At 37.0% G+C, this 26,532-nt stretch overlaps 1 protein-coding gene across 4 annotated transcripts in view; it reads right to left on the bottom strand.

Moving 5' to 3' along the window:
• Window positions 1–26,532, bottom strand: part of prag1 (PEAK1 related, kinase-activating pseudokinase 1) — a 50,520-nt gene that overhangs the window by 22,369 nt on the left and 1,619 nt on the right. For 3 of the 4 annotated variants that reach the window (XR_015519770.1, XM_087300468.1, XM_087300470.1), the window contains exons 2-3: window positions 9,371–9,703; window positions 2,597–3,792 (exon numbers count right to left, since the gene is read on the bottom strand). Coding sequence is in view for 3 of the 4 variants with exons in the window: in XM_087300468.1 (XP_087156594.1) it covers window positions 2,597–3,792; window positions 9,371–9,613 (1,439 nt within the window). In the remaining variant the exon portion in view is untranslated. Of the gene's footprint in view, window positions 1–2,596; window positions 3,793–9,370; window positions 10,659–10,712; window positions 11,459–26,532 lie in introns of those variants that run through there. The other variant, XM_087300469.1, reaches the window with a different exon arrangement.

Raw genomic sequence — 26,532 nt, 5'->3', positions numbered from 1 at the left:
AATATTACTACTGTTTCTATGGAAACGTTGGTAAAAATGATCTTGACTCGTTCATTGTCAATAAAAGCTGTATTATTTAATTTTTTCAGTTAATTTTAAAAAGATCACTTGATGTTATTTAATAAAATGATAAAAAATTATTAAATATGTTATGGTTTCAGTTTAGATTTTGAACCAAGTGCATCCATAATTTTCATTTTTAGGCACAGAAATGTATTTTTTGTTCATTGACAACCATTAACTTCCATAGTAAATTTAATTTAATTTTATTTTTTTTAAGCAGAAAGAGAGTTATAGGCCCAGAAAAAACAATCCAACATTCTTCTAAATATCTTCTTTTGTATTCAACAAAAAAAGAAAATCAAAGTAAGTGAGCAATTTTCCATTTTTTGGTGCACTGTTTGTTTATATAAGGCGTCTTCAGGTCAGTGTGTGTCGTAGCCCGCAGGTTCATATCTGCCGTTACTGGAACTGGAACCCGTCCGATATTTGTTATGGAAACTTCACTAGCTTCTGTTTTTGACTTTACTGGAGACCTAAAATATTCTCTAGACGAGTCTCTGCATGCTCACACACACACACACACACACACACACACACACACACACACACACACAAGGTCATCTGAGCATCACTATCAGCTTACTGTATCCAGCACAATGATCATAATAATACAGGCTAAACTGACAGAGAAGAAACCAAACACTACTGTAATAATTATATAAAATGTAAAACAAATATTTTAAAACGACATTGAATATTCTAAAACATATTAGACAGTGAATAAGTGATTATCTCTCAAGATTATCAAAAATGTTCATAAAAGTCACTTTTTAAAACTTCTTAAAAGTTATTTAAGAAGATTTAGTTCCCAAAATTCAGTTCAAAACCATAAATAAATAACAAAAACATGAAGCACAAAGTACCAAAACTTGCTTATTTACTGCAAATTTACAGCTTTGTCAAAAAACAAACATCAATATTTCAGGCAGTAAACCAGCAGTGAATAAGTAATTATCTCTCACGACTTAAACTAGATCAAGCTCCCAAAATGCAATTCAAAACCATAAACACAAACAAAAAAATACCACAAAATACAAAAAACTGCTAATTTCTGGATGTTTTCCAGCTCCATCAAACACCAAACATCAATATTTCAGGCTCATAAACCAGCAGTAAATTATCTCTCATGATTTTAAACTCACTTAAAGTCACTTTTTCAATCTTTTCATGTTTAAAAGTTTAAGAAAGATCAAGTTCCCAAAACGCAATTCAAAATCATAAATAAACAAACAAAAACCACATCATAAATCACAAAAATACAGAAACTTGCTTCTTTACTGCTAATTTACAGCTTTGTCAAAAACTGAACATCAATATTTCAGGTAGAAATCTCTCACTACTCACTGCAATTCCAAACCATAAATAAACATGAATAAAAATATTAATCACAAAAAAAAATCTCTTTTAAACAACAAATATCAATATTTTAGGCAGTAGACAAGTCTCTCTCAGGACTTTAAGCTATTAAATATGTTCATAAAAGCCCTTTTTCAAAGTTTGCAAGGTTAAAAGTTGTTTAAGGAAGATCAAAATCCCAACTTGCAATTCAAAACTATAAATAATCCAAAAATAACAACACAAAACACCAAAAACTGCTAATTTCTGGATATTTTCCAGCTCCATCAAACACCAAACATCAATATTTCAGGCTCGTAAACCAGCAGTAAATTATCTCTTGCTATTTTTAATTAATAAATAACTTTAAAAAGTCACTTTTTCAACCTTTTCATGTTTAAAAGTTGTTTAAAGAAAGATTAAGATTCCACAATGCAATTCCAAACCATAAATTAAAAACAAAAAGAACCGAAACTTGCTTATTTACTGCTGATTTACAGCTTTGCTAAAAACCAAACATCAATATTTCAGGTACGAATCTTTCACGACTTTTAACTATTAAATAAGTTCATACTGTAAGTCACCTTTTCAAGGTCAAAAGTTATTGAAAGAGAGATTAAGTTCCTAAAACGCAACTCAAAACCATAAACAAACATGAATAAAAATATGAATCACAAAAATACAAAAAACCGCTAGGTATTTGTAGCTCTATCAAACACCAAATATCAATTTATCAGGCAGTAGTCTCTCTCAGGACTTTAAGCTATTAAATATGTTCATAAAAGCCTGTTTTCAAACTTTGCAAGGTTAAAAGTTGTTTAAGGAAGATCAAAATCCCAAAATGCAACTCAAAACTATAAACAAACAAACAAAAATAACAAAAACATGAATCACAAACGGCTCATTTGCATATATTTTCCAGCTCTATCAAAAACCAAACATCAATATTTCAGGCAGTAAATAAGCAAGTATCTCTCACGACTTTTAACTATTGAAAATGTTCATAAAAGTCACTATTAAAATCTTTTTAAGGCTAAAAGTTTTAGAAAGAAAGATCCCATAATGCACTTCAAAATCTTAAATAAACATGGATACAAATATTAATATGAATCACAAAAATACAAAAACAAATCTGCTAATATTTTCCAGCTCTATCCAGCATCAATATTTCAGGCATTAATAAGTAAGATGGTCTCACCGGTGGTGTTTTTTGGGTGGCGGCGGCGGCGGCGCAGGATCTCCACTCTCCAGCGTTTCTCCTGGAGTATCTCTGGAGCTCTCGATCTCTTTATTCAGAGTGTGACTGAAGCTTTTGTTGGCGGTGCCAGGCGTCGCTCGCTCCTCCATCTGCCATTCTCCAGCATCCCGAACAGCAGGAGCATTGATGGAACATCCCTCCGACTCCTCGTCCACTTCATCAATGCATTTATCCAGACTGCGGACACTCCTGCGCGAGTCCAAACCCACATCTTTAGGAGGAAGAACGGCGTGAAAACTCAACTGGAGTAAAGGAGCGGAGGATAAACTAGAAGCGCCGAGTCTTGGAGGACGGGAAGATGTTTTAGGAGGAACCGGAGGGCTGGATTGAGGTTTATGATTGTTTGAGGAATTAGGAATGATCATCTCTGGCCAAATGAAAGCAGGATTTGAGGCGTCTTTAGGACTCCATTGAGTGCTGACGGCAGAATCTGGGCTGCTCAAATAAAACGTGCGGTTGTTTTCTTGGGTACGAGCCGCCATGACGGTTATGATCGCCTTTTGATTGTCATTGATGTCTGCATTTCCATCAGGCTTCTTCCGCTTGGTGCTTTCTGCATATATTGGCTCCTCAATAGCGTTGGATTGGGAATCAAGATTATGTGGTGGAATCAATAAATCTGATTTGGAGTTTAAAGATGAATTCCCATTAGTTATAGTCCCGGATGTGGCTTTGCATTGGTGTTCCTCTAGATTCACTGGATTTAGAAGTCCTTCAGTGTTTGTTGATGTCACACTTTGGGAATCGCCATTGTTGTAAGTGCTGTTGGGAATCTGTGTGTGAGATTCAGCGTTCCCGTTTACATTGGAAACACACCTATTATCATCCTCATCCGGATTGGAAATCATGCAGTTTTTGGATAATCCTGTAGGAGAACCAATGCTGGATAGTCTCGTAGGGGAACCAATGTTTGATAATCCTGTAGGTGAACAAATGTTGGATGATGCAGTAGGAGAACCAATGCTGGATAATCCTGTAGGGGAACCAATGCTGGATAATCCTGTAGGGGAACCAATGCTTGGAGGGAACCTTTTTCCATTTTGTATAATGGTTTCTCTGAGAGATTTATTGCATCCATTGCTGTCGATGTACAATTCCAGAGTTTTCTTCAGTCCCGCGGAGCTCTTCTGGCTGTCCTGAGGTGCAGGAGAAAGTGTTAGGGAGTTCTTGAGATGTGCATTTAATAATACAGTGCTAGTTTACACAAAAACGGGCTGTTTTTTAAAGGTGTAATGATACGCTCATTCATATTGAACTGTTCGGTAAGAGACTTTCGGTTCAAACCGAATGATTCAGACTAGTATCTAAAAAGAAAAAAGTGAATAAGTGTACAAAATATAACGCCCACCTCCAAACACGACTCCAGCCAGGCAAACGCTGCACTAGCTCGCAAAATGGCTATAACGTTAATGTAATCCTCCTATAACCAACAGCGGGTCCGGCGTTTGGGAGCACTTTGGTTTCGGTACATTTATAGCTGTGGATATAGGACAGGGCTTGAAATTGTGACTGTTTTGGTCGCATATGCTCCAGAAATTTTATCTCTGCAACGTCAAAATATAATTGGGTGGGCATAAAATTGCAGTTTTCACAGCAAAATGTTCACCACGTGCGCGAAATTAGGAGGCATTCACGCATTCAGCATCTTTGCACCTAAAAACACCAAGCACCGCGCTCGGGAACGGTTTAAAACAGTCGACATGTCAATTTACAGTAAACAAAGCTTTCCCCGCCTTCAAGCTCTTCCTATTGGCCCTCTGCTCTAGAACAGAACGCGAATGGATTGGTTAATATCAGCTGTCAATCACTCAGTTCTGATGACAGGGAGCTACAGCCGTGAAAACGTACAGGCCTGGATACCAGAGAATGAACACAACACTGCCAGATTTAGTTTTAGAAACCACCTAAAGTTACTAATAATGGCAGATCTGATCAGTGATCATGTGCTGAATGTCAATCCAGGATTTACACTTTTCCAAGAGTGGATAAAAGACTTCCAGTGCTTAAAGTCCGCTATGAAAATGACTAAAGTCATTCACTGTAAAGCCGGTGGGATGGAGTTTTCAGGTAACAGTGTTTGCCACTGAATTTACACATTAATCAAGAGATGTGCTGACAGTATTTCAAGAGTTCACACTTAGATAATGCTTGACTATTACAGCTAGTTTGACATGCTGTCCTGGGAGAGAACCCTGAGCTCGGTAATAGATGAGCCCAAGGCTCCCGCCTGGTTAATAAGCATTAGGAGGGATATGAGATCAGGTAGTTCATCGATAGCTTCCCAAAATACATCACTAGCTGCGCTAGTTTGTAGTAAGTGCTTGTGACTTTAACTTTTGCTGCATAGTTTTTGAGTGTGTGAGGAAACCGGAGTACACGGGGAAAACCCACGCGAACACGGGGAGAACATGCAAACTCCGCACAGAGAGTATCGGTTAGCTCAGCTTGTGTTGAACCAATGACCTCCTTGCTGTGGGGCAACAGTGCTAGCCACCGTGTCGCCCGAACAGTGAAGGAGGGAGAAGGGATGGATGGGGGGGGTTTCCAAAACGAAGATGAGGAACGAAGTTTAGGCTGGATATTTATATTGAATTTAGAGTGATCCGATTGGCTAGTTAGTGATTAGTGATAGGGATTAGCTGTAGTCAATCCTATCACGTGCTCCTCTCGAAATTAGTTTGAGAAACTTCACTTATTCCTTCATTTAATTGATGCTGTCAGTCATGCGATTGACACAGCGTTCACCATCGCTAAAGAGCTGCATTCACTGAGATGAAACTACTGTTAACTAATAATAGGGCCGGTAAATTAAAATCAGAGAAATCCTCTGTTTTCCTTTTCTTTTTTTGCTGTATCGAAAACATACTGAACCGTGACACCACTGTGTCGTATCGAACTGAAGTGTGATTTTTGTGAACCGTCACACCCCTACTGTTTTTACACATTAACTTTGAATAAATCTAATTATTATTACCGCTAATTTAAAGAAGACATATCATGCCTCTTTTTTACAAGATGTAAAATATAGGACACAAGACGGAAGTCAGAATCGCGGGTACATTTTAGATGCTTTCAATTCATTTGATGTACAACAAACATATAACTAACAGTAAACTGGATTTATTATTATTATTAGTGTAAATTACGCAAAATTCTTAAATGTGATGGGAAACATTTGATTCAGTTACTACTTACTATTTAATTCATTGTTCAACTTTTTAAACCATAACAGAGTTGACGATAGCGTTCACATAGATAGAGTTCACATTAATGGAGTTCATATTAACGAAGTTCACAATAACGAAATCGCAATTGGAATTTTGTAATGGTAATTAGAGTAAATTGTAGTTTATACTACAGCGGTTATAAACCAGACTTCGAAAAGTATACTGTATGTATTTATATGTATTTCGACGATAGCAGAGTTCACAATAACGGAGTTGACTCTAATTTTGCAATTATAGTAAATTACTATATGGCCCCCAAGAACACATATCATGCCTCTTTTTTACAAGATGTGAAATATAGGATTGTCACAATGCTGGAATTCGATACTAAATCGGTGCTGAGATTTTAAAAACGCTATAAACTGACCCAGCCGAGACTCGAACCAAAGACTTTCTATAATTCTAATTATTTCTTATCATCAGCCAAAATTCATAACCACGCCACTCCAACATGGTCAATAAATAATGGCAGAACTTTAATCTTTAAGACATGCTACTAGCATTTCATTAAAGGAAAAAAAAGTGTTACTAATTCTCCTAACATAGTGTTTCTCAACCACCAGCTCTCATTTTCAGATCGTCAACAGACACTGAATGAGCTGTAATGGCAGTGACAGACAAAGGAGACCTCCAAAACATGCACTGATGGTGGTCCTCCGGGAACGTGGTTGATATGGCAAAAACAATTGATTAGTTCCTGATTTCCAGTTTAGAGAAGATGCAACACAACTGATTTTGACTCCAAATGTAAACAAGTAATATACAAGCAAACATAATAAACCAGAGAACAGCTGACAGCTATAAATCCAGCTCATTAATGACACAATAACCACTCTAATTACAACCAACATCTCACTTCCCTGCGCAGACGTCTTCGTTATGTGTGTCAGTGTGTGCGGGTGTGTTTGCAGAAGTGATTCAGTGATCCAATTATCTTTGTTTAAACAGCCGGAATGTGTGTGTGTGTGTGTGTGTATCTTTGGCTTCCTGTAAAGCGAGCACACACACTCTGTTATCATGTGTTTACAAAGACATTCCAGTTTACACCCATATAGAGGAGAATGTTGAACACGCTCTACCTCCCAACCCACCTTGCTCCTCACCATGCCCAGAAATCAAACGGATTCTTTTGGCCCATCATCGAGTCTATCACATAAATGTGCTCACAAATTATTCAAAATCGAAACAAAATGCAAGCAGGCATCTTTAGTTCCACCCACGCCTGCCTCTTTGCCCATTTCAGTTACCCCGGAGTGATGTGTGGTTGGCGTAATGATGCACGGACACGATGGTGACAGTTGGCTCCGCCCACTTGTCTATACTTGTTTAGTCTATAGTGCAAACGCATGAACAGAGGTGAATTACTATAGTGCCAGAACACGCCCCCCGCCCAAAACAAAACAAACTTCAATTGGCCAGATTTTATTCTAAATTACCTACCTAATTAAATTTACCTATTAAATTCTAAATTATCTATCTATCTATCTATCTATCTATCTATCTATCTATCTATCTATCTATCTATCTATCTGTCTGTCTGTCTGTCTGTCTGTCTGTCTGTCTATCCATCCATCCATCCATCCATGCATTAATCCATTCATCCATACATTCATCTATCTATCTATCTATCTATCTATCTATCTATCTATCTATCTATCTATCTATCTATCTATCTATCTATCTATCTATCTATCTATCTATCTATCTATCTATCTATCTATCTATCTATCTGTCTGTCTGTCTGTCTATCCATCCATCCATCCATCCATCCATCCATCCTTCCATGCGTCCATCCATCCATCCATCCATCCATCCATCCATCCATCCATCCATCCATCCATCTATCTATCTATCTATCTATCTATCTATCTATCTATCTATCTATCTATCTATCTATCTATCTATCTATCTATCTATCTATCTATCTATCTATCTATCTATCTATCTGTCTGTCTGTCTGTCTATCCATCCATCCATCCATCCATCCATCCATGCATTTATCCATTCATCCATACATTCATCTATCTATCTATCTATCTATCTATCTATCTATCTATCTATCTATCTATCTATCTATCTATCTATCTATCTATCTATCTATCTATCTATCTATCTATCTATCTATCTATCTATCTATCTATCTGTCTGTCTGTCTGTCTGTCTATCCATCCATCCATCCATCCATCCATCCTTCCATGCGTCCATCCATCCATCCATCTATCTATCTATCTATCTATCTATCTATCTATCTATCTATCTATCTATCTATCTATCTATCTATCTATCTATCTATCTATCTATCTATCTATCTATCTATCTATCTATCTATCTATCTATCTATCTATCTATCTATCTATCTGTCTGTCTGTCTGTCTGTCTATCCATCCATCCATCCATCCATCCATCCTTCCATGCGTCCATCCATCCATCCATCTATCTATCTATCTATCTATCTATCTATCTATCTATCTATCTATCTATCTATCTATCTATCTATCTATCTATCTATCTATCTATCTATCTATCTATCTATCTATCTATCTATCCATCCTTCTATGCGTCTATTCATCCATCCGTCTATTCATCCATCCATCCTTCCATGCATCTATTCATCCATCCATCCATCCATCTGTCTGTCTATCGATCGATTCATCGATTCATCCATTTAACCATCCATCCATCAATTCATCCATTCATCCATTTATCCATCCATTCATGCGTTAATCCATCCATCCATCCATCCATACGTCTATCCATCGGTCTGTCTATCAATCCAACCATCCATCTATCTATGCATTAATCCATTCATCCATCCATCCATCCATCCATCCATCCATCCATCCATCTATTCATCCATTTATCCTTCTATGCGTCTATTCATCCATCCATCCATCCATCCGTCTATTCATCCATCCATCCTTCCATGCGTCTATTCATCCATCCATCCATCCATCAATTCATCCATTTATCCATCCATCCATGCGTTAATCCATCCATCCATCCATAAGTCTATCCATCGGTCTGTCTATCAATCCATCCATCCATCTATCGATGCATTAATCCATCCATCCATCCATGTGTTAATCCATCCATCCATTCATTCATCCATGCGTTAATCCATCCATCCATCATCCATGCATTAATCCATTCATCCATACATTCATCTATCCATCTATCTATCGATCCATCCATCCATCTATCCATCCGTCTATCTATCTATCTATCTATCTATCTATCTATCTATCTATCTATCTATCTATCTATCTATCTATCTATCTATCTATCTATCTATCTATCTATCTATCTATCTATCTATCTATCTATCTATCTATCCGTCCATGTGTCCATCCATCCATCCATCTATCTATCTGTATGTCTGTCTATCTATCTATTCATCTATCCATCCGTTCGTCCGTCCGTCTGTCTATCTATCCATCCATCTATCCGTTTTTAAACCTGATCGTGTAGCCCTAGTGTATATAAATACCTGTTGAGTGTTGATGTTGCGGTCAGTGTGGAGCTCCGCTGGGCTGTCAGTGTTCATCATGGTGGGTCTGACAGCGATGGTGGGTTTGCTGTATGGAGATGGAGAGCTCAAGCCCTCCTCATCCTCTCCGCTCAGACCGATGCCCGCTGTGCCCGTCTGCCGGTGGGCACTGCGCGGGTGGAAGCAGTTCTTACAGGAGCCTGGTTTCCACACGTGCTCTGCAAACTCTCCACACGCAGACATCTTCAAGCGGAGCGTCTGCCACTGATCAGACTCTACAGCCGGACACCAGCAGCCCACAGGAGATCCAGCTCTATCATACTGAGGAGAAACCTGCACCAAACACAAGACGGAAGTCAGAATCGCGGGTACATTTTAGATGCTTTCAATTCATTTGATGTACAACAAACATATAATTAACAGTAAACTGGATTTATTATTATTTAAGTAAATTACGCAAAATTCTTAAATGTGATGGGAAACATTTGATTCAGTTACTACTTACTATTTAATTCATTGTTCAACTTTTTAAACCATAACAGAGTTGACGATAGCGTTCACATAGATAGAGTTCACATTAATGAAGTTCATATTAACGAAGTTCACAATAACGAAATCGCAATTGGAATTTTGTAATGGTAATTAGAGTAAATTGTAGTTTATACTACAGCGGTTATAAACCAGACTTCGAAAAGTATACTGTCTGTATTTATATGTATATTGACGATAGCAGAGTTCACAATAACGGAGTTGACTCTAATTTTGTAATTATAGTAAATTACTTTATTCTACAGTGTTTATGAACCAGACTATAAACTATAGTACTTTAGTTTTTACTACAGTAAACTGGGCTATTGTAATATAATAAAGCCAATTGTTGTAGAAAACTACAGTATTGGGTTATTTGTTTATATTACCAAAGTTAGTGTTACCATTGCAACTGTAGAATCGCAACAACAAATTAATTACTGCGCTTGTTGTGTTACCATAGCAACTGTAGAATCACCACGACAGATTAATAACTACGGTTGTTGTGTTACCATAGCAACTGTAGAATCACCACCACAGATAAATTACTATAGTTGTTGTGTTACCATGGCAACTGTAGAATCACCACAACAGATCATTTACTATAGTTCCTGTCCTACCATAGCAACTGTAGAATCACCACAACATCAGTTACTACGGTTGTTGTGTTACCATAGCAACTGTAGAATCACCACAACATCAGTTACTACGGTTGTTGTGTTACCATAGCAACTGTAGAATCACCACAACAGATTAATTACTATGTCTGTTGTGTTACCATAGCAACTGTAGAATCACCACAACAGATTGATACTACGGTTGATGTGTTACCATAGCGACTGTAGAATCACCACAACATATCAGTTACTACGGTTGCAGTGTTACCATAGCAACTGTAGAATCACTACAACATATCAGTTACTACGGTTGCAGTGTTACCATAGCAACTGGCGAACTATCAAACACATATTTTAATTGATAATTAATTTCTAGAATTTTTATTCAAATCAACTGATTTCTGACAGATTATTTTGTTTTGATTAAATATGAAATTTTAAAGGGGAAAAAAGTTTGATGAGCAGAATTATTAACTTGCTGCAACATATTAAAGTCTTTAAAAACAGGAACAGAAAGCTTTGTCCATTTTGTGCCTGTTTCCGTCGGGGAAGTAAATGCTCTTGTGTAAGATTGTGGCCTCAATAATCAGATGAAAGTACTTCACGCTTACTAGTGAAAAACAAAAGGTGTAAATCTGCTCCTGCTCTCTCTCCTGCTACTAAAAACTGCTCTGGAAAAACTGATTCACACGCCACATCAAACACTACCTACAATAAAGAAACAATCAAACCAACTCTCAACAAGTATGAGCACCACTGACCCTTATGCTCACTTATAATTCCTTCATATTTTTCCTGTTTAAAGAATGAGGATTTATTAAACATGTTTCTAAACACAACAGTTTCAATAACTCATTTCTAACAGGGTCAGCCAGAATCTGTGGACGTGTTTGCTATTTCTGTGCAGAATTTTAGAAGTATCGCAACAAAAAACTTAATATATGAATTAAAAAAGAATACATTTGTAACTTGTATTTAATGTTTACAATGCAAATCCAATTAGATCCACTGATTTGATAAACAAAGCAAGTCTCTCATGTATTATCTCTACTAAAAGACAGAACATATGACTGCACAAACTGCATTATAAACAGAAAAAAGAGCATTTTAATATTACTATTACATCGCAATAATAGTAGTGAAATGCATTTAAAACACACACACACACACACACACACACACACACACACACACACACACACACACACACACACACAAACACATTTAGATAACTAAATATATAGACATCTGTGGATTTCTGAGACAATCCAACACTAATATTGCTTAAGGGGCTAATAATATTGACCTTAAAATGGCTTTAAAACAATTAAAAACTGCTTTTATTCTAGCCCAAATTAAACAAATAAGACTTTCTCCAGAAGAACAAACAATAGAGAAAATACTGTGAACATTTCCTGAATCTGTTTAATGTCAAATATTGCACAGGAGGGCTAAAAATTTTGCCTTCAACTGTATCTGGACGAAATGCTGGAAAACATATACAGTGATTTTTAATATCTGTTATCGAGGTTCTGTTTTTTCTGATTCACACGTGTGTTCAGTTTATGATAATTATTAGTATAAAATTTTATTATTTAAGAGCAAAAACAAGATTATTGGCAGATTATTTTGCTGGTTTAAAGGAAAAACTCACTTTATTTTGACTCATTATTTCTGAAAACAATACAATCTGTTTTGTTTGTCTAGAAAACGCTAATTGGATGTTTGGACTAGAAACAACACAAAGCATGTATTAGCAGTGCATGATTTCCACACTGAGAGCTTTACTGAACTTTACAGTGTATAAACTAAATGAACTCTTTCCATTCATTTTCTTAAAATACTGAAGTCAATGTCTGTTTTTGTCCAGCATTTTTCAATATATCTTCCTTTGTGTTCAACATAAGCGACTGATCTCGTATCTGTGAACTGCAGACAGTGTTGTGGTGTGAAACGAGTCTCCGCTACACATTCCTCACATGCCGAGGCGTCAGAAGACGTCCTTCCAGAACGTGAGAACGGCTCTAAAACCCAAGCGCCGACGGCACAGAAGAGCCTCTAATTTAGGCGGCTTGGGAAAGTGGCGTTAAGATGGACGAGGTCAACACTCTGCTGACCTCCAATCAGTTACTGCTGATCTTCAGTCAGTCTGCGGGGTTACTTGAGCTTTTAAAGGTTCAATTCACGAAAAAAAAAATAAATAAATCTGCCAACATTTACTTTTAAATGTATGAGGGTTTCTTTCATCTGTTGAACACAAAAAACTAGATGTTCCAGAAAAAAACAGCCATTAGCCATGCTTTTACCCACATGACTAAATATTTATAGTAAATACTGTGGCTTTGGACCATTCTATGTATTATAAGTGTATTATACTGCATATGCTATATTATTAAAACACTTTTACTGCATATTGCAGTTAGTATACATTAGGTTTACTACAGTAAAGTGTGGTGTATTGTAGCATAATATACCCCATAGCTGTAGAAAGCTACATTATTGGGACTTTTGCTCATATTAGTTTGTTTGTGTTACCATACCAACTGAAAAATGACCACAACAAATCAATTACTATATTCGTTGCGTTACCATAGCAACTGTAGAATCACCACAACAGATCAATTACTGTAGTTGTGCTACCATAGCAACTAAAATGACCACAACAAATCAATTACTTTTTGTTGTGTTATTTTAGCCACTGTAGAATCACCACAACGGATTAATTACTGTAGTTGTTGTGTTACCATAGTAACTGTAGAATAACAACAAATAAATTACTGTAGTTGTTGTTGTGTTACCATAGCAACTGTAGAATCAACACAACAGATCAATTACTGTAGATGTTGTGTTACCATAGCAACTGTAGAATCACCACAACGGATTAATTACTGTAGTTGTGTTACCATAGTAACTGTAGAATAACAACAAATAAATTACTGTAGTTGTTGTTGTGTTACCATAGTAACTGTAGAATAACAACAAATAAATTACTGTAGTTGTGTTACCATAGCAACTGTAGAATCAACACAACAGATCAATTACTGTAGATGTTTTGTTACCATAGGAACTGTAGAATCCCCAAAACAGATCAATTACTGTAGTTGTTGTGTTACCATAGCAACTGTAGAATCACCACAACAGCTTTATTAAAGTACTAACCTATTGTAAAAGTTAAAACACTGTATTTACTATGAAGTACTACAGTCTTTAAGTACTATGGGTCTAAATACTACAGTATTTTGTTTTCATGTTGGCATCCAAAGATGCAAATGAACCTTATGTGCAAACTGGCATATGCCATAAAACATTAGTGAATAAATTAGCATTTTCATCTAATTAGAAACAAAAGAAAACAAAACCCTGACGTTCTGCTAAACCCGCACAAGTAATGATCAGAGATCTGGAGATTTGCGCTGGAGGATTCTGCACTGTGCTGTTTGTTCTCTAATAAATGAGTTGCGCCTCAGAAGACCAAGATGTGAACGCGGTGAACGCTGTGACTTTAGGAGGCGTGAGACGCTGTTTGGGAGCCCTTTCCATTAAGCTTTTTTTATGCTGTAACCCAAAAGATGCATAACATCAGGTTAATGTGAACATAGCAGATACTTCAGTATATCTTCCTTTGTGTTCAACAGAAGAAAGAAACTCATAGACGTTTACAAGCAATCGAGTGTGACTAAATGATGAGGAAATGTGTGTTTCGGGGTGAACGGTCTCTTTAAGTAAGGGAATGACTGATGCTGATGTATTGAATCATCATTTTGATTTGGCCAAAGGTAAATGAATCATTCCTGAGAGCGAAACTTCCCACACTGATCAGGAAGAGCAGACTTCTGAAGTACATGAGTCATGTTATTTCCCGTTTTAACCAGCTGTGCCTTTAAATACTGTCAGCCGCTGCAAACAGAGTCCTGCCTCGAGTCATTGTGCATCTGCAAACCGAGCACTTGTGGTTTAGAAACTCAAACTCTCTCTCTCATGCTGAAGCCCCTGCTGCTCTTTTAAAAACAGCCATGAGATTATGTATATTTCGACATTCATTTTAATGTGTTTGAGAAGAGAAAGAAGACTCAAAGGCAGTTATTATGCAGGAGTGTGTGGATATCTCCAGCCTCTAATGGTCAACATTAATTGTGTTTATTATAATCAGACTTGATGCAGAAACCCTTTGATTGACATTCTCCCTTTGTACGTGTCATCAGAGGAGGGAAAGCCCCGCCCACTAGTGCCCATCTCTCCATCTCATTATCATCTCCAGCAGCCCTGAGTGAGAAGCAGCCGTCTGTCCATTAGCCATTAGAGTGTTTAAGCTGCTGAAGATCATGTCAGCATAGACTCAGAGGATTATAGATGTGGAGTTCTAGATGAACAGAGACAGGAGCGACATAGACTGACAGAAGCATCAAGCACACACTCACACACCTGACCAGCACTCACAACACACACACTGCTGTTTCACATCTGTTGTCTGTAGCTCCGCCCTCTTCTAAAAAAAGAGCACAATCTCATTTGCATTTAAAGTGACAGTTACTTAAATGGCAGATCAAAGCCTGAAAGGGTCAGTTTCACAGACTTGGAGAACATTATCTGTGGGTTATTTTCAGCTGAAACTCCACACACACAAACACACACACACTTCACTACAGAGACAGCAGAGACGCAGGTTACAGCTTGTAAAAAGAAGCAGAATAGGTCACCTTTAAACTCAAATGATCTGTACACAAATGACTATACCATCACTGTATAATAACAACTAAATTATTAAATAAATAGATATGATAGAATCAGCACCTCCAAGTCTGAGGCCATGGTGCTCCACCGGAAAAAGGGTGGTTTGCCATCTCCAGGTTGGAGGAAAGTCCTCACCCCAGGTGGAGGAGTACAACTATCTTTTAGTTTTGTTCACGAGTGAGGGAAGGATGGAGCGTGAGACTGACAGACGGATTGGTGCAGCAGTAATGTGATCAATGTACCGGTCTGTTGTGGTGAAGAAGGAGCTGAGTTGAAAGCCAAAGCTCTCGATTTACCCATTAAACTATGTTTCTACTCTCACCTGTGCTCATGAGCTTTGGGTCACGACCAAGAAGACAAGATCTCAGATAGATATGTGTGAGCGCGGTTCACTTGGGCTTTGGCGCGGTACGCTTGTGTTGACACTACACCCGATTGTAGTGTGAGTGCGGGCCGTCGGGGGAGACGGGAGGGGGGACAAGCGTGCTTTGGCCCGGTTTAAGGCAACTGTACCTAGTGTGAGTACGGCCTGACATCCGGGAGGAGCTTGGAGTAGAGCCGCTAGTATGCACATTTTCCATAATGATGAATATTTTAACATTTTTCAAATATTTAAATTCTACATTCACAGACATTATTTCGTGACACATTATTTAATATATGTGGTTAATAAATAGCAATTAACTCTTTATTATTATTTATTTATTTATTTTTTAGTAGGGCCAGTGAAAATTTTGGCAGGGCAAGTAAAAATCTGAACCACTGGTCCAATCGAGCCAGTAGAAAAAATCCTTAGTGTTGAACCCTGCAATAGTCTTTAAAATATGGTCTTATTCAAAAGTCTTAAAATGATCATGAGCTTATTTCCTAATGAAGAGTCTAAATGAGTCACATGCATGTGATAATTAACATCTAAAGAGATTTCTCAATCACACACACACACACACACACACGCACACACGCACACACGCACACACGCACACACGCACACACGCACACGCACACACACACACACCATCTGGTGCTGTACTGTGCAAGCCACCCAAAACGTGTGCTCATTTGCATGTTCATTTGTTGCTTAATTAGCATCATTTGCATGAACCATATATGGACATTTCCTTCATTAGAAGTTCCTCATTATTGCTTATGATAATATTAATATATCATTTTAACTATGCATCTGTTGAATGCTTGGCTGATGGTCATTCTAAGGTGTTTGGTTATTTTCAGATAAGCGATGACCCAGAACTGCGGATTAATCAAAGACTCAAAGCAATCGACTGAATCACATTTAAGAATGAATCAGTGAATCACTGACTCAAATGATTCACTCTGATTAAAACATTGATTCAGAAGAGAAACTGAGGGCGTCTGAGAAAGCCTTTTCTGGCTTTATTTCAACTTTTAATTGACGAAACAGAAAAATTAACACAATATTGTGACTCCTGCTTAACTTAATCAATGTGATGAAAAAAGCACATTAGTTTTACTGTGATTAAATTCAACTGTAATTTTTCCTTTGTGTGTGAAGTATCCATATGACGAGCGATTTGCATTATTAAAATAAGTTCAAATTAAATACACTATTAATTAATTATAATAAATATAAGACTCTTATTTAGAGTAGATATTTTATTTAACATGCTTACCCTCATGTGTAGACAATGAAGGTAAAATGTTTTGGCATATCCCGTTTCATGCAGAACTTTTCACATCCGTTCAACTTTTTATGCACACGCTGGAAAATATAATGAGGAACTGCTCACTAAAAGGTTCCTTGGGGAACCAAACATGGTTCTCTTTTGCTGTGAAAGGCATTTTATGAGTATTATCTTTGAGGGAAAACTTCTCTTCAAGCAAAAGTCAAAATCCTCCCATCATTGACTTCCTTCAAACCTGTATGAGTTTATTCTGTCCAACACAAAATAAGATATTTTGAAGAATGTTGAAAACCGGTAACCTGCATTTGTTTTACGTACTATGGATGTCAATGGCTTTCCAGCATTCTTCAAAATATCTTCTTTAGTGTACAACAGAGAACAGAAACTAATAAAGATTTAAAACCACATGAGAGTGTAGTGATTAACATTGCTTTAAATCAGATCCATTATTAGACGCCGAACCAAATTGTGCAAAAGGGGCAGTACACACAAAACTGAAAACTGATGAACATGAACCAAGATATTTAAGAAAATAGATCATTTCACACTAATAAAAATGTTAATAAATGTCAAACGTTTCATCAAAAGCTGTTGGGTGAGAGCTCAAAATACCACATTGCGATTCAAAAGCAGAAATAAATGAAAATGTATGTATATTTATAAGATATTGCATAAAGTACAATGACAATTATTGTGAAAATCTTATTTAATATCACACATTACTCCATCTGTACTACACCACAGTCTTAAAGGCGCAGTTCAGCCCTTCATTTACTCACACTGAAGTGTTTCTTTCATCTGTTGAAAACAAAGCAAGATATTCTGAAGAATGTTCATCCACTCACATCAACTGTAGGACCCACAAATACTATGGAAGTCAATGAGTAAGCGATGAGAGAGGTTTCATTTTTGGGTGAACTGTCCCTTTAAAAAAACTCTCTTTCTTCAGCTTAGTCCTTTATTCATCAGGGGTCAACACAGCAGAATGAACCACCAACTTATCCAGCATATGTCTTTTACAGCGGATGCCTTTTCAACACCAATACACTTTCACACTCACTCGATTTAGTCGATCAGTTCCCCTATAGTGCATGTGTTTGGACTGTGGGGGAAACCGGAGCACCCGGAGGAAACCGACGCCAACATGGGGAGAACATGCAAACTCAACACAGAAACGCCAACTGACCCAGCCGGGAACCAGCGACCTTCTTGCTGTGAGGTGACAGCGCTAACCACAGCAGGGTCTAACCCCTGCAAAGAAGTGAAAATTAAAAACATATTGTGCTTTAAAATTAGGGATGCACAGATAACTTTTTTTGGAACTGATCCGATACCAAAACTCTGAGTATCGACCGATACAGATCTGATCCCGATACTGTGCCATTGTTATTGTCTTTTTTTTTAGCATAATACAGTTTCTACTGGTGATGAACTCAAATAATCTATCTTATTTAGTAAATATAACACACCTACAGGCCTCCTGTATATGACAGACGGCACAGTCTAACTAAAACATGATGCTTGCTGTAAACTAGTGGCCTGTTTCCACGGAGTGGTACGGTACTGTTCGGTTTGGTAGGCTTTTATGGCCGTTTCCACTGTCAAAAGGCGTACCCAACCAAACCGTACCACTTTTTCGGCACTCTTTCGAAAGGGTCCCAAACACAAGAAAGGGTTCCAAAAGGCGGAGCTAGACGCGCAGCTGAACGCTATTGGTTTACAGAGATACGTCATTCGCTTACGCAACAAGCCAGAATGTAAACAAAGGACCCGCCATGTTTGAAATACACAGCGAGAGATTACTTGCACTCACCGCACATCTATATCTTAAATAACAAACCTCTTGAGCTGATGATAATAACATGCGCTTGATTATTGACAAGCTTTTGGAAACCCGATCCTGTGAGAAGCTGACAAACGTGAGAGTGACACATTCAGAAAGAAAAGGACAAACGCGAGAGTGGAGCGCGGAAAAAAGGAGAAGCCAAGGAGCACTATTTCTTCAGCAAACGTGAACAAACTGCCTTGTTTTAATTATTATCATCACCTTTTGGACTAATATGAACTGGGAATGATGGAGTGACTCTCTAACAGAGGCTTCATGTGCTGCTGAAGTTTACACACACAGATGAGAGGTTTGCGCTGACTGTAGGCTGTACTTTGTGTTGTTTTGAACCTAATATAGGACGAAATGCGTGTTGTGTGTACTTTTTCTGTAGTTGGTAACATATCGGAGACTGTAAGTGTCTGTATGTGTTCATATATGTTCATTTATTTAATATAATTACAGATGTTACAGTAGGCTATTTCACACTGTCATTGATCTGCACTTATAATCAACTCATGTTCATAGAAATGTTAGTAATAAACATTTATACACAAGTATTTATGTGTGTAAAGCGTCTGTTTTGTGAGAAGTGCTTTTCATTTGATATGTGAACGACCTGTGCAGCTTTATTGTAGACATTTTCGAGCGAAAATGACGTCGACTGAAACTTTGTCATACATCACGCCCACCAAAAGAGTACCCTTGCTAGTGGAAACGCAAGCCTGATAAAGGTGACCCGTACCGACCCGAACCGTACCGTACTGTACCAGTCAGTGGAAACGAGCCATAGGCTACATTATTTGAAGTGACATTGATCTGTTGTGGTCCAGCTTATGCTTAAGACACTGAGATATACTATATCAAATATATTATATATTAAATATTAAGATTTGTCTTTGAAATCTGTACTGGGCTGCCATTATTCACACTAATCATTGGTAAAATAATCAGCTTTATTTAAAAGCCTGATATTTTCCTGCAGGTTTGACGCAAACTAAACTCTCTGATGCCAGTTTTACTTCAGAAGCATTCCCTTTTCTGTTAATGGCAATCCATATTGCTGACGTCAGTTTCCCTTTTATTAATTGAATCAACTACTTTGACCACAGTGAGCCAGGCTTTATAAACTATTACCGCACTTAAAGTATTCCCTTGGAGGAATAAACTCAGTCAGAAGGATGAGAGAACAGAAACTCATTGTGAGAATAATACGGAGTGGCGCATGTCACGTCTGTTTAAATGAAGCGCTTGATGCATCACTGAGACACAGACCTCCGGTATCTGCTGACACTTTTAAAACTGAGCAGCACAAAGAAGGGAAATCAGCGCGTTTAGGATCTGTTCAATGTATTATTGAGCCTTTTCTCATTTAAAGTTTCAGGTAGGCCTACCTTGCGTGTGAAGAGCAGGTAATAACCCTCTCTACTCCAGTGTTGTGAATGCGATCTGCTGATCTAACAGACACAGCGCAACATGATGGAGAAACAGCAATGATCTCCTTGTTGCAGGTCAAAATGAAGCCATTTAATGCGAAACTAAATGCATTTCTACACTGATTATTTAAACTAACAGGAACAAACAGTCTTGGGGAGAGTGTTACGAGTTGACATGAATGCCACATGAAGTTTGAGTTGTGAATGAATGGAGAATGATTGACAGGCGTTTTATAATAGGCTACCTTCATGGCTTTTGTTGGCTTATAAATTACACAGAATATAGCGCAAGATCAAATTTGGATCGGTCCTAGCTGGCCGATACCCGATCCAGCAAAAATATGCCCATATCTGATCTCAAGAATCGGGATCAGTGCATCCCTATTTAAAATTAAAAGTATCTACGAACTCCAATGATTAAATGAAATGCTATAATACTGAAACTTTAGGGAACTAATGCAGAATCAAAAGTCAAATTAAATGAATCTCAAACGCTGCTTTACTCAGAAGAATGATCAGACAGTGAATCACTGAGTTATTTCTTAAAGGAGCAGGGGAGAACTTACTTAAAGGGGCAGTTCACACACTAAACCAACATTTCATTTACTCACACTCATGGCTTTCTTTCTTGTTGAACACAAAACAAGATATTCTGAGGGATGTTCATCCATTGACAGCAACAATAGGAACAAAAAATGACTATGCAATCAATGAGTAACCGATAGCAGTTATTTGTGTGTGTGCTGTCCCTTTAAGAGCAGGTGAGGGCAGATAAGCAGGGCTGCAGGTTGGAGTATGTGTGTGTGTTTAGTGTTTGCTCTGAGCTGAAGGAATGTGTCTCAGTCACACCGTTAGACTCGCTGGCAACAAGTTTGACAAGTCAAAACCCAAAAGACACAACAGGAGAGCTGAAAACTGAACAGTGTTTCACCTTCAGACGTGGAGCAGGAGATATGGGAGGTCATTTGGGACAGAACACACTCAAACACTTGCGCATACAAATATTTGCTCATACAGTTCAAGCCAGATTCAGAAATCAGATTTTTCTTTTGCAGATATTTCCCAAATGCTGTTTAATATAGTCAGGAATTTCTCACAGTATTTCCTAATATTTGTTCTTCTGGAGAAAGTCTGATTAGTTTTATTTTAGCTAGAATGAAAGCAGTTTTTAATGGTTTTAAATTAAACTCTGCGGACCATGACGCCATTGACATTCACTTTAAGATTTAAAGGGCTAGCATTGCACCAGACCCCCGTAAGTGGTGTCGTTTGAAAGTGTAGAGTCTATATTTTATGCACATCTGCAACACTTTGGTTTTTATTCTACTGTACAGAAGTTATTTACACTTAAATACACAGTATTTTGGAGACCCGAGCTGGGTATTTTCCAATGGTTTATTTTCATATTTTTCATATGACACATGTACAAGTTATAGCTCAAATGAAAGCTCTTGCCGGTGCTCATACAGTTCTAGTATTTTTTATACTGAATTATATTCACATATCAAACAGTTGCTAAATGAATCTCGGTGTTTCCATGCCGCAGAAGTGAAAACAATACATTCATGATCAATAAGCAGCCCCAGATAGCACAGACAGCTGTCATCTCTTACCTTATGCTGTGCGCTTCAGGGCCATTCTCCTCTGTTTTTGAGCTGATGTGCATAAGTAATCCTTTTATATGTCTGACGTGCTCCAAACACAGTGAATTATGTTTGATCAAACAAAAGAATAGTGAAATATGAAAACAATGATCGCTCCCTGTGGCTTGTACAGCACCTCTCATCAGTTGGAACACAATAAATCTTGCATCGATTATGGTGGAGACGTTTTTCTGTTTTCCTATGATTTCAGACATGTGCAGGAACCACCAACATTAATTACAGCACGCTAGACCACACACAACCTAAAAGGTACACTTTCAAATTTGAGTTTATAAAAAAAAAACACAAAAAGCGCCTCTTTTATTAGGTGTTTATTCTAACACAGACAACATATACAGATATTCTAAACACTTTCAGTAGTGTTTTATGAAAATTCAAAGGCTTTTCTTTAAAATGACACCAAATTTTTGCATTTACACCTCTGCATGTGGATTTGGGAAGCTTTTCAATTTGGGTAGGCAAAATCCAGGCGGAAATCCCCAAATAGCAGCAGAGTTTAACTGGTTAAGGTCAATATTATTCGCCCCTTCAGCAATGTTAGTGTTGGATAGTCTCCCAAACAAACCACTGTTATAACTTGCCTAATTACCCTAACCTTACCCTAATTACCCTAGTGAAGTCTTTAGATGTCTCTTTAAGCTGTATAGAAGTGTCTTGAAGAATATCTACTCTAATATTATTTACTGTCATCATGACAAAGATAATAGAAATCAGATAAATAAAATTTAAAACTGCTTTTATTCTAGCCGAAACAAAACAAATAAGACTTTATATATTATCAGACATACTGTGAACATTTTCTCAATCTGTTCAACATCATTGGGGAAACATTTGAAAAGATTGACCGGAGGGTGAATAATTGTGACTTAAGTGAGCAAACATATTTGTATGCGCAAATGTTTAGATATGTTACACTCCAGATATGTTTCATATATTTAAACTCACACTGAGAGCATTTAACACTGGATAAAGCACACAATCTGCACCTGATATGGTACTAGCGGTTTATGCTGTTGTTCTGCCGAGACGTCACAGATAAAAACGGTTTCTACAATAGACATTTTGCACATCTTTGTGACTCATTTTACACTGAAAAGATCAATTTTATCCTGCGTTGCGTCACTTGTGGTTAAACATTCACACATACATTTAAAATAATGCAGTAAACATCATCAACATTATATGTAACATTAAACTCTGATGTACATCACTGAAGTGAAAATCCTTTTAAAAAATAACCACAGTAATGTCAAAAAGGCACAAAAAGTCAAGCAGGGAACTCTGAGAAAGTCAGTTTATGCTTATTAACTGTATATATTAAGAAAACTCACTGTTAATCAGGTTATGAATTTTTTACTATAGCATTTTTACAGTATTTATGTTGAGTTTGTCCATATTTACATTTAGTCATTTAGCAGACGCTTTAATCCAAAGCGACTTACAAATGAGGACAAGGAAGCAATTTACACAACTATAAGAGCAACAGTGAATAAAGTGCTGTACGCAAGTTTCAGGTCTGTAAAGTCTAAGAAGGAAAGTATTAGTAATTTTTTATTTTTTTAGTACAGTTAGTGGTATATCCAGAGAGGCAATTGCAGATTAGAAAGGGAAGTGGAGACTAAATAGTTGAGTTCTTAGTGGTTTCTTGAAGACAGCGAGTGACTCTGCCGTTCTGATGCAGTTAGGGAGTTCATTCCACCAACTGGGCAGATTGAATGCGAGAGTTCGGGAAAGTGATTTCTTCCCTCTTTGGGATGGAACCACGAGGCGACGTTCATTCACAGAACGCAAGTTTCTGGAGGGCACATACATCTGCAGAAGTGAGAGCAGATAAGAAGGAGCAAAGCCAGAAGTCGCTTTGTAGACAAACATCAGAGCTTTGAATTTGATGCGAGCAGCAACTGGCAGCCAGTGCAAACGGATGAGCAGCGGAGTGACATGTGCTCTTTTAGCTTCATTAAAGACCACTCGTGCTGCTGCGTTCTGGAGCAGCTGAAGAGGTTTGATAGAGTTAGCTGAAGCCCGGCTAGTAGAGAGTTGCAGTAATCCAGTCTGGAGAGAACAAGAGCTTGAACAAGGAGTTGAGCTGCAAGTTCAGATAGGAAGGGGCAGACCTTTCTGATGTTGTAGAGTGTGAATCTGCAAGATCGAGCAGTTCTAGAGATGTGGTCAGAGAAGTTTAGCTGGTCATCAATCGTTACTCCAAGGCTTTTCACCATATTAGGTTTTAACAACCCAGATTTTTTTATTGTAATAATTAATTTAATTAATAATTTTTAATTAATTAATTAAAAAGATAATTGTAATAATTAATTTATTAGCAGTTGATTATGTAGAACATTTACTGTAGTAGTACATTAGTATTTAGTAGTATATTAAAGTCATGAGTTGCTATATTCGTCATTGCACAAAAATGAGCAGTTTAAATTAATTAAATACAATCTAAACATGCAAAAAACAGAGTTATTTAGAGTGCAACAACTACATGCTGTAAACAGTTTATGTTAACCAGTTTTAACAAGAATATTGCTCTGTGTTTTTACTGTTAAATTGACGGTCTACAGGAACAAAAATAATATTGTAGTATTAAAAAACACAATGGAAGTCAAGGGTTGCTTATTCCAGCATTGTAAAGAATGTGTAAAGCTTAAACTAGGATCATGAAGACCAAATAAATGTGTAAAACACGGTGTAATGTACAGGATTTCCACAATGTCAAGTAAACGATGACAGAAACTTAAATTCTTGTCTCTTTAAAATGGTGCATACATCAATAAAACAGGTTAAAACGCTTAAAGCAAAGAAGCCAAAACTGAAAAAGTGAAGTGCATTACAATAATCTAACTCCAATGTTAGCTGTGAGGTTTAAATTAAATATGATGAAACGGGTGATATTTTAAAGTAATTAAATGTCAAAAAAAGACTAATTGAATGAACTTTAAATGCTGCTTAACTCAGCTGAATGATCAGACAGTGAATCAGTGAGCTGTGAAATTACTTAAAGGGACAGTTCACCTCATAAAACCTGCTTTTCTTCTGTTGAACACAAAGGAGGATAAACAGAGGAATGCTGGGAAACAAATAACCAGTATTTTTTGTTCATACTATGGAAGTCAATGGCTGATTCTCCAGCGTTCTTCAGAATATCTGGTTTTGTGTTCAACAGAAGAAACAAATTTATAAAAGTTCAGAAACAATTGAGTAAATTCTCATTAATGGGTGCACTGCCACTTTAAGAAAGTCAAAAACTAATATTGTGGCGCAGTAGTGCTGTCGCCTCACAGCGTTTCTGTGTGGAGTTTGCATGTTCTCCCTGTTTTCACATGGGTTTCCTCTGGCTGCTCCGGTTTCCCCCACAGTACAAACACATGCGGTACAGGTGAATTGGATAGGCTAAACTGGCCGTAGTGTATGAGTGTGTGTGTGAATCTGTGTGTGGATGTTTCCCAGAGATGGGTTGCGGCTGGAAGGGCATCCGCTGTGTAAAAACTTGCTGGATAAGTTGGCGGTTCATTCCGCTGTGGCGACCCCGGATTAATAAAGGGACTAAGCCGAAAAGAAAATGAATGAATGAATGAAAAGCTAATATTTTCAACTATATTATTATTATTATTATTAATAATAACTGTTATTGCACACAATGTGAATAATTTGTCAAATACAGATATTATTGCTTTAACACTAAAATCAAAACTCTTTCATAATTAATCACGTTAAACTCAAATATTAGTGTAGATTTCATGAAAATGTGAACAGTATATAATAATTAAACAAATAAAAAAGTTTTGTCATTGATTTTACTGTGTTCAATAAAATGCTGGTACAGCCCAATAATGGGTCAAACAATTGGGTTAAAAAGTGTCATTTAAATTTAGATAAAAAAATGAACAGTTTGTCCATATTTGACCCAATGTTGGGTTAAAAAAACCCTAGCATTGTTTTAGAGTGTAGTGACACTTTAAGAGTATTTCACAAAAGTTGATCTGGACACAATTAACTGTAATAAACGTATTAAAGTCATGAGTTGCTATATTAGTCAGTGCACAAAAATGAACTGTGCTTTAATTAAAGACACTCTAAAATGCTGGGTTTTCATATCCCAATGCTCGGTTATTTTATTTATTTTCTTCAATTAAATTTAAATGACACCTTTTATATTAATATTGGATTTGCACAAATTTGACGCAACTGTGAGTTTTGAAACAACACAGAGTTATTTAGAGCGCAACAATAGCATGCTGTAAACAGTTTATGTTAACCAACACAGTTTTAAATTGCTATATATTATATACATTAATATACAGTAAAAAGTTTGTTAACCTACACAGAAGAAACCCAAATATAAACCGTGATTCCCATGTTAAACTGATTTAGTGCAGTTTCACACCTGTTAACAGGCAAAATGAATGACTGAGGTTTTATAATCAGACTTTCACCTTATTAATAATATAGTATAGTCAAAAACAGTCTGACCTTTTCAACTATTATTAATATCATTATTATTATTATTACATGTTATTGTAGCACACAATGTGAATACTTTGTTAAATACAGATATTATCGGTTTAACATTACTATTAGGATCACAAGTCTTTCAGAATTGGCCACGTTCAACTAAAATATTAGTATCGATGTTATGAAAATGTGTAACAGTATATAATAATTAAGCAAGTTAAAAAGGTTTTGTAATTCACTATGAT

The sequence above is a fragment of the Danio rerio genome, chromosome 21, assembly GCF_052040795.2.
Source record: "Danio rerio strain M-AB ecotype USA chromosome 21, GRCz13ab, whole genome shotgun sequence".
NCBI classification, from domain to species: Eukaryota; Metazoa; Chordata; class Actinopteri; order Cypriniformes; family Danionidae; genus Danio; species Danio rerio.
This window is presented reverse-complemented; position numbering and strand designations above follow the sequence as displayed.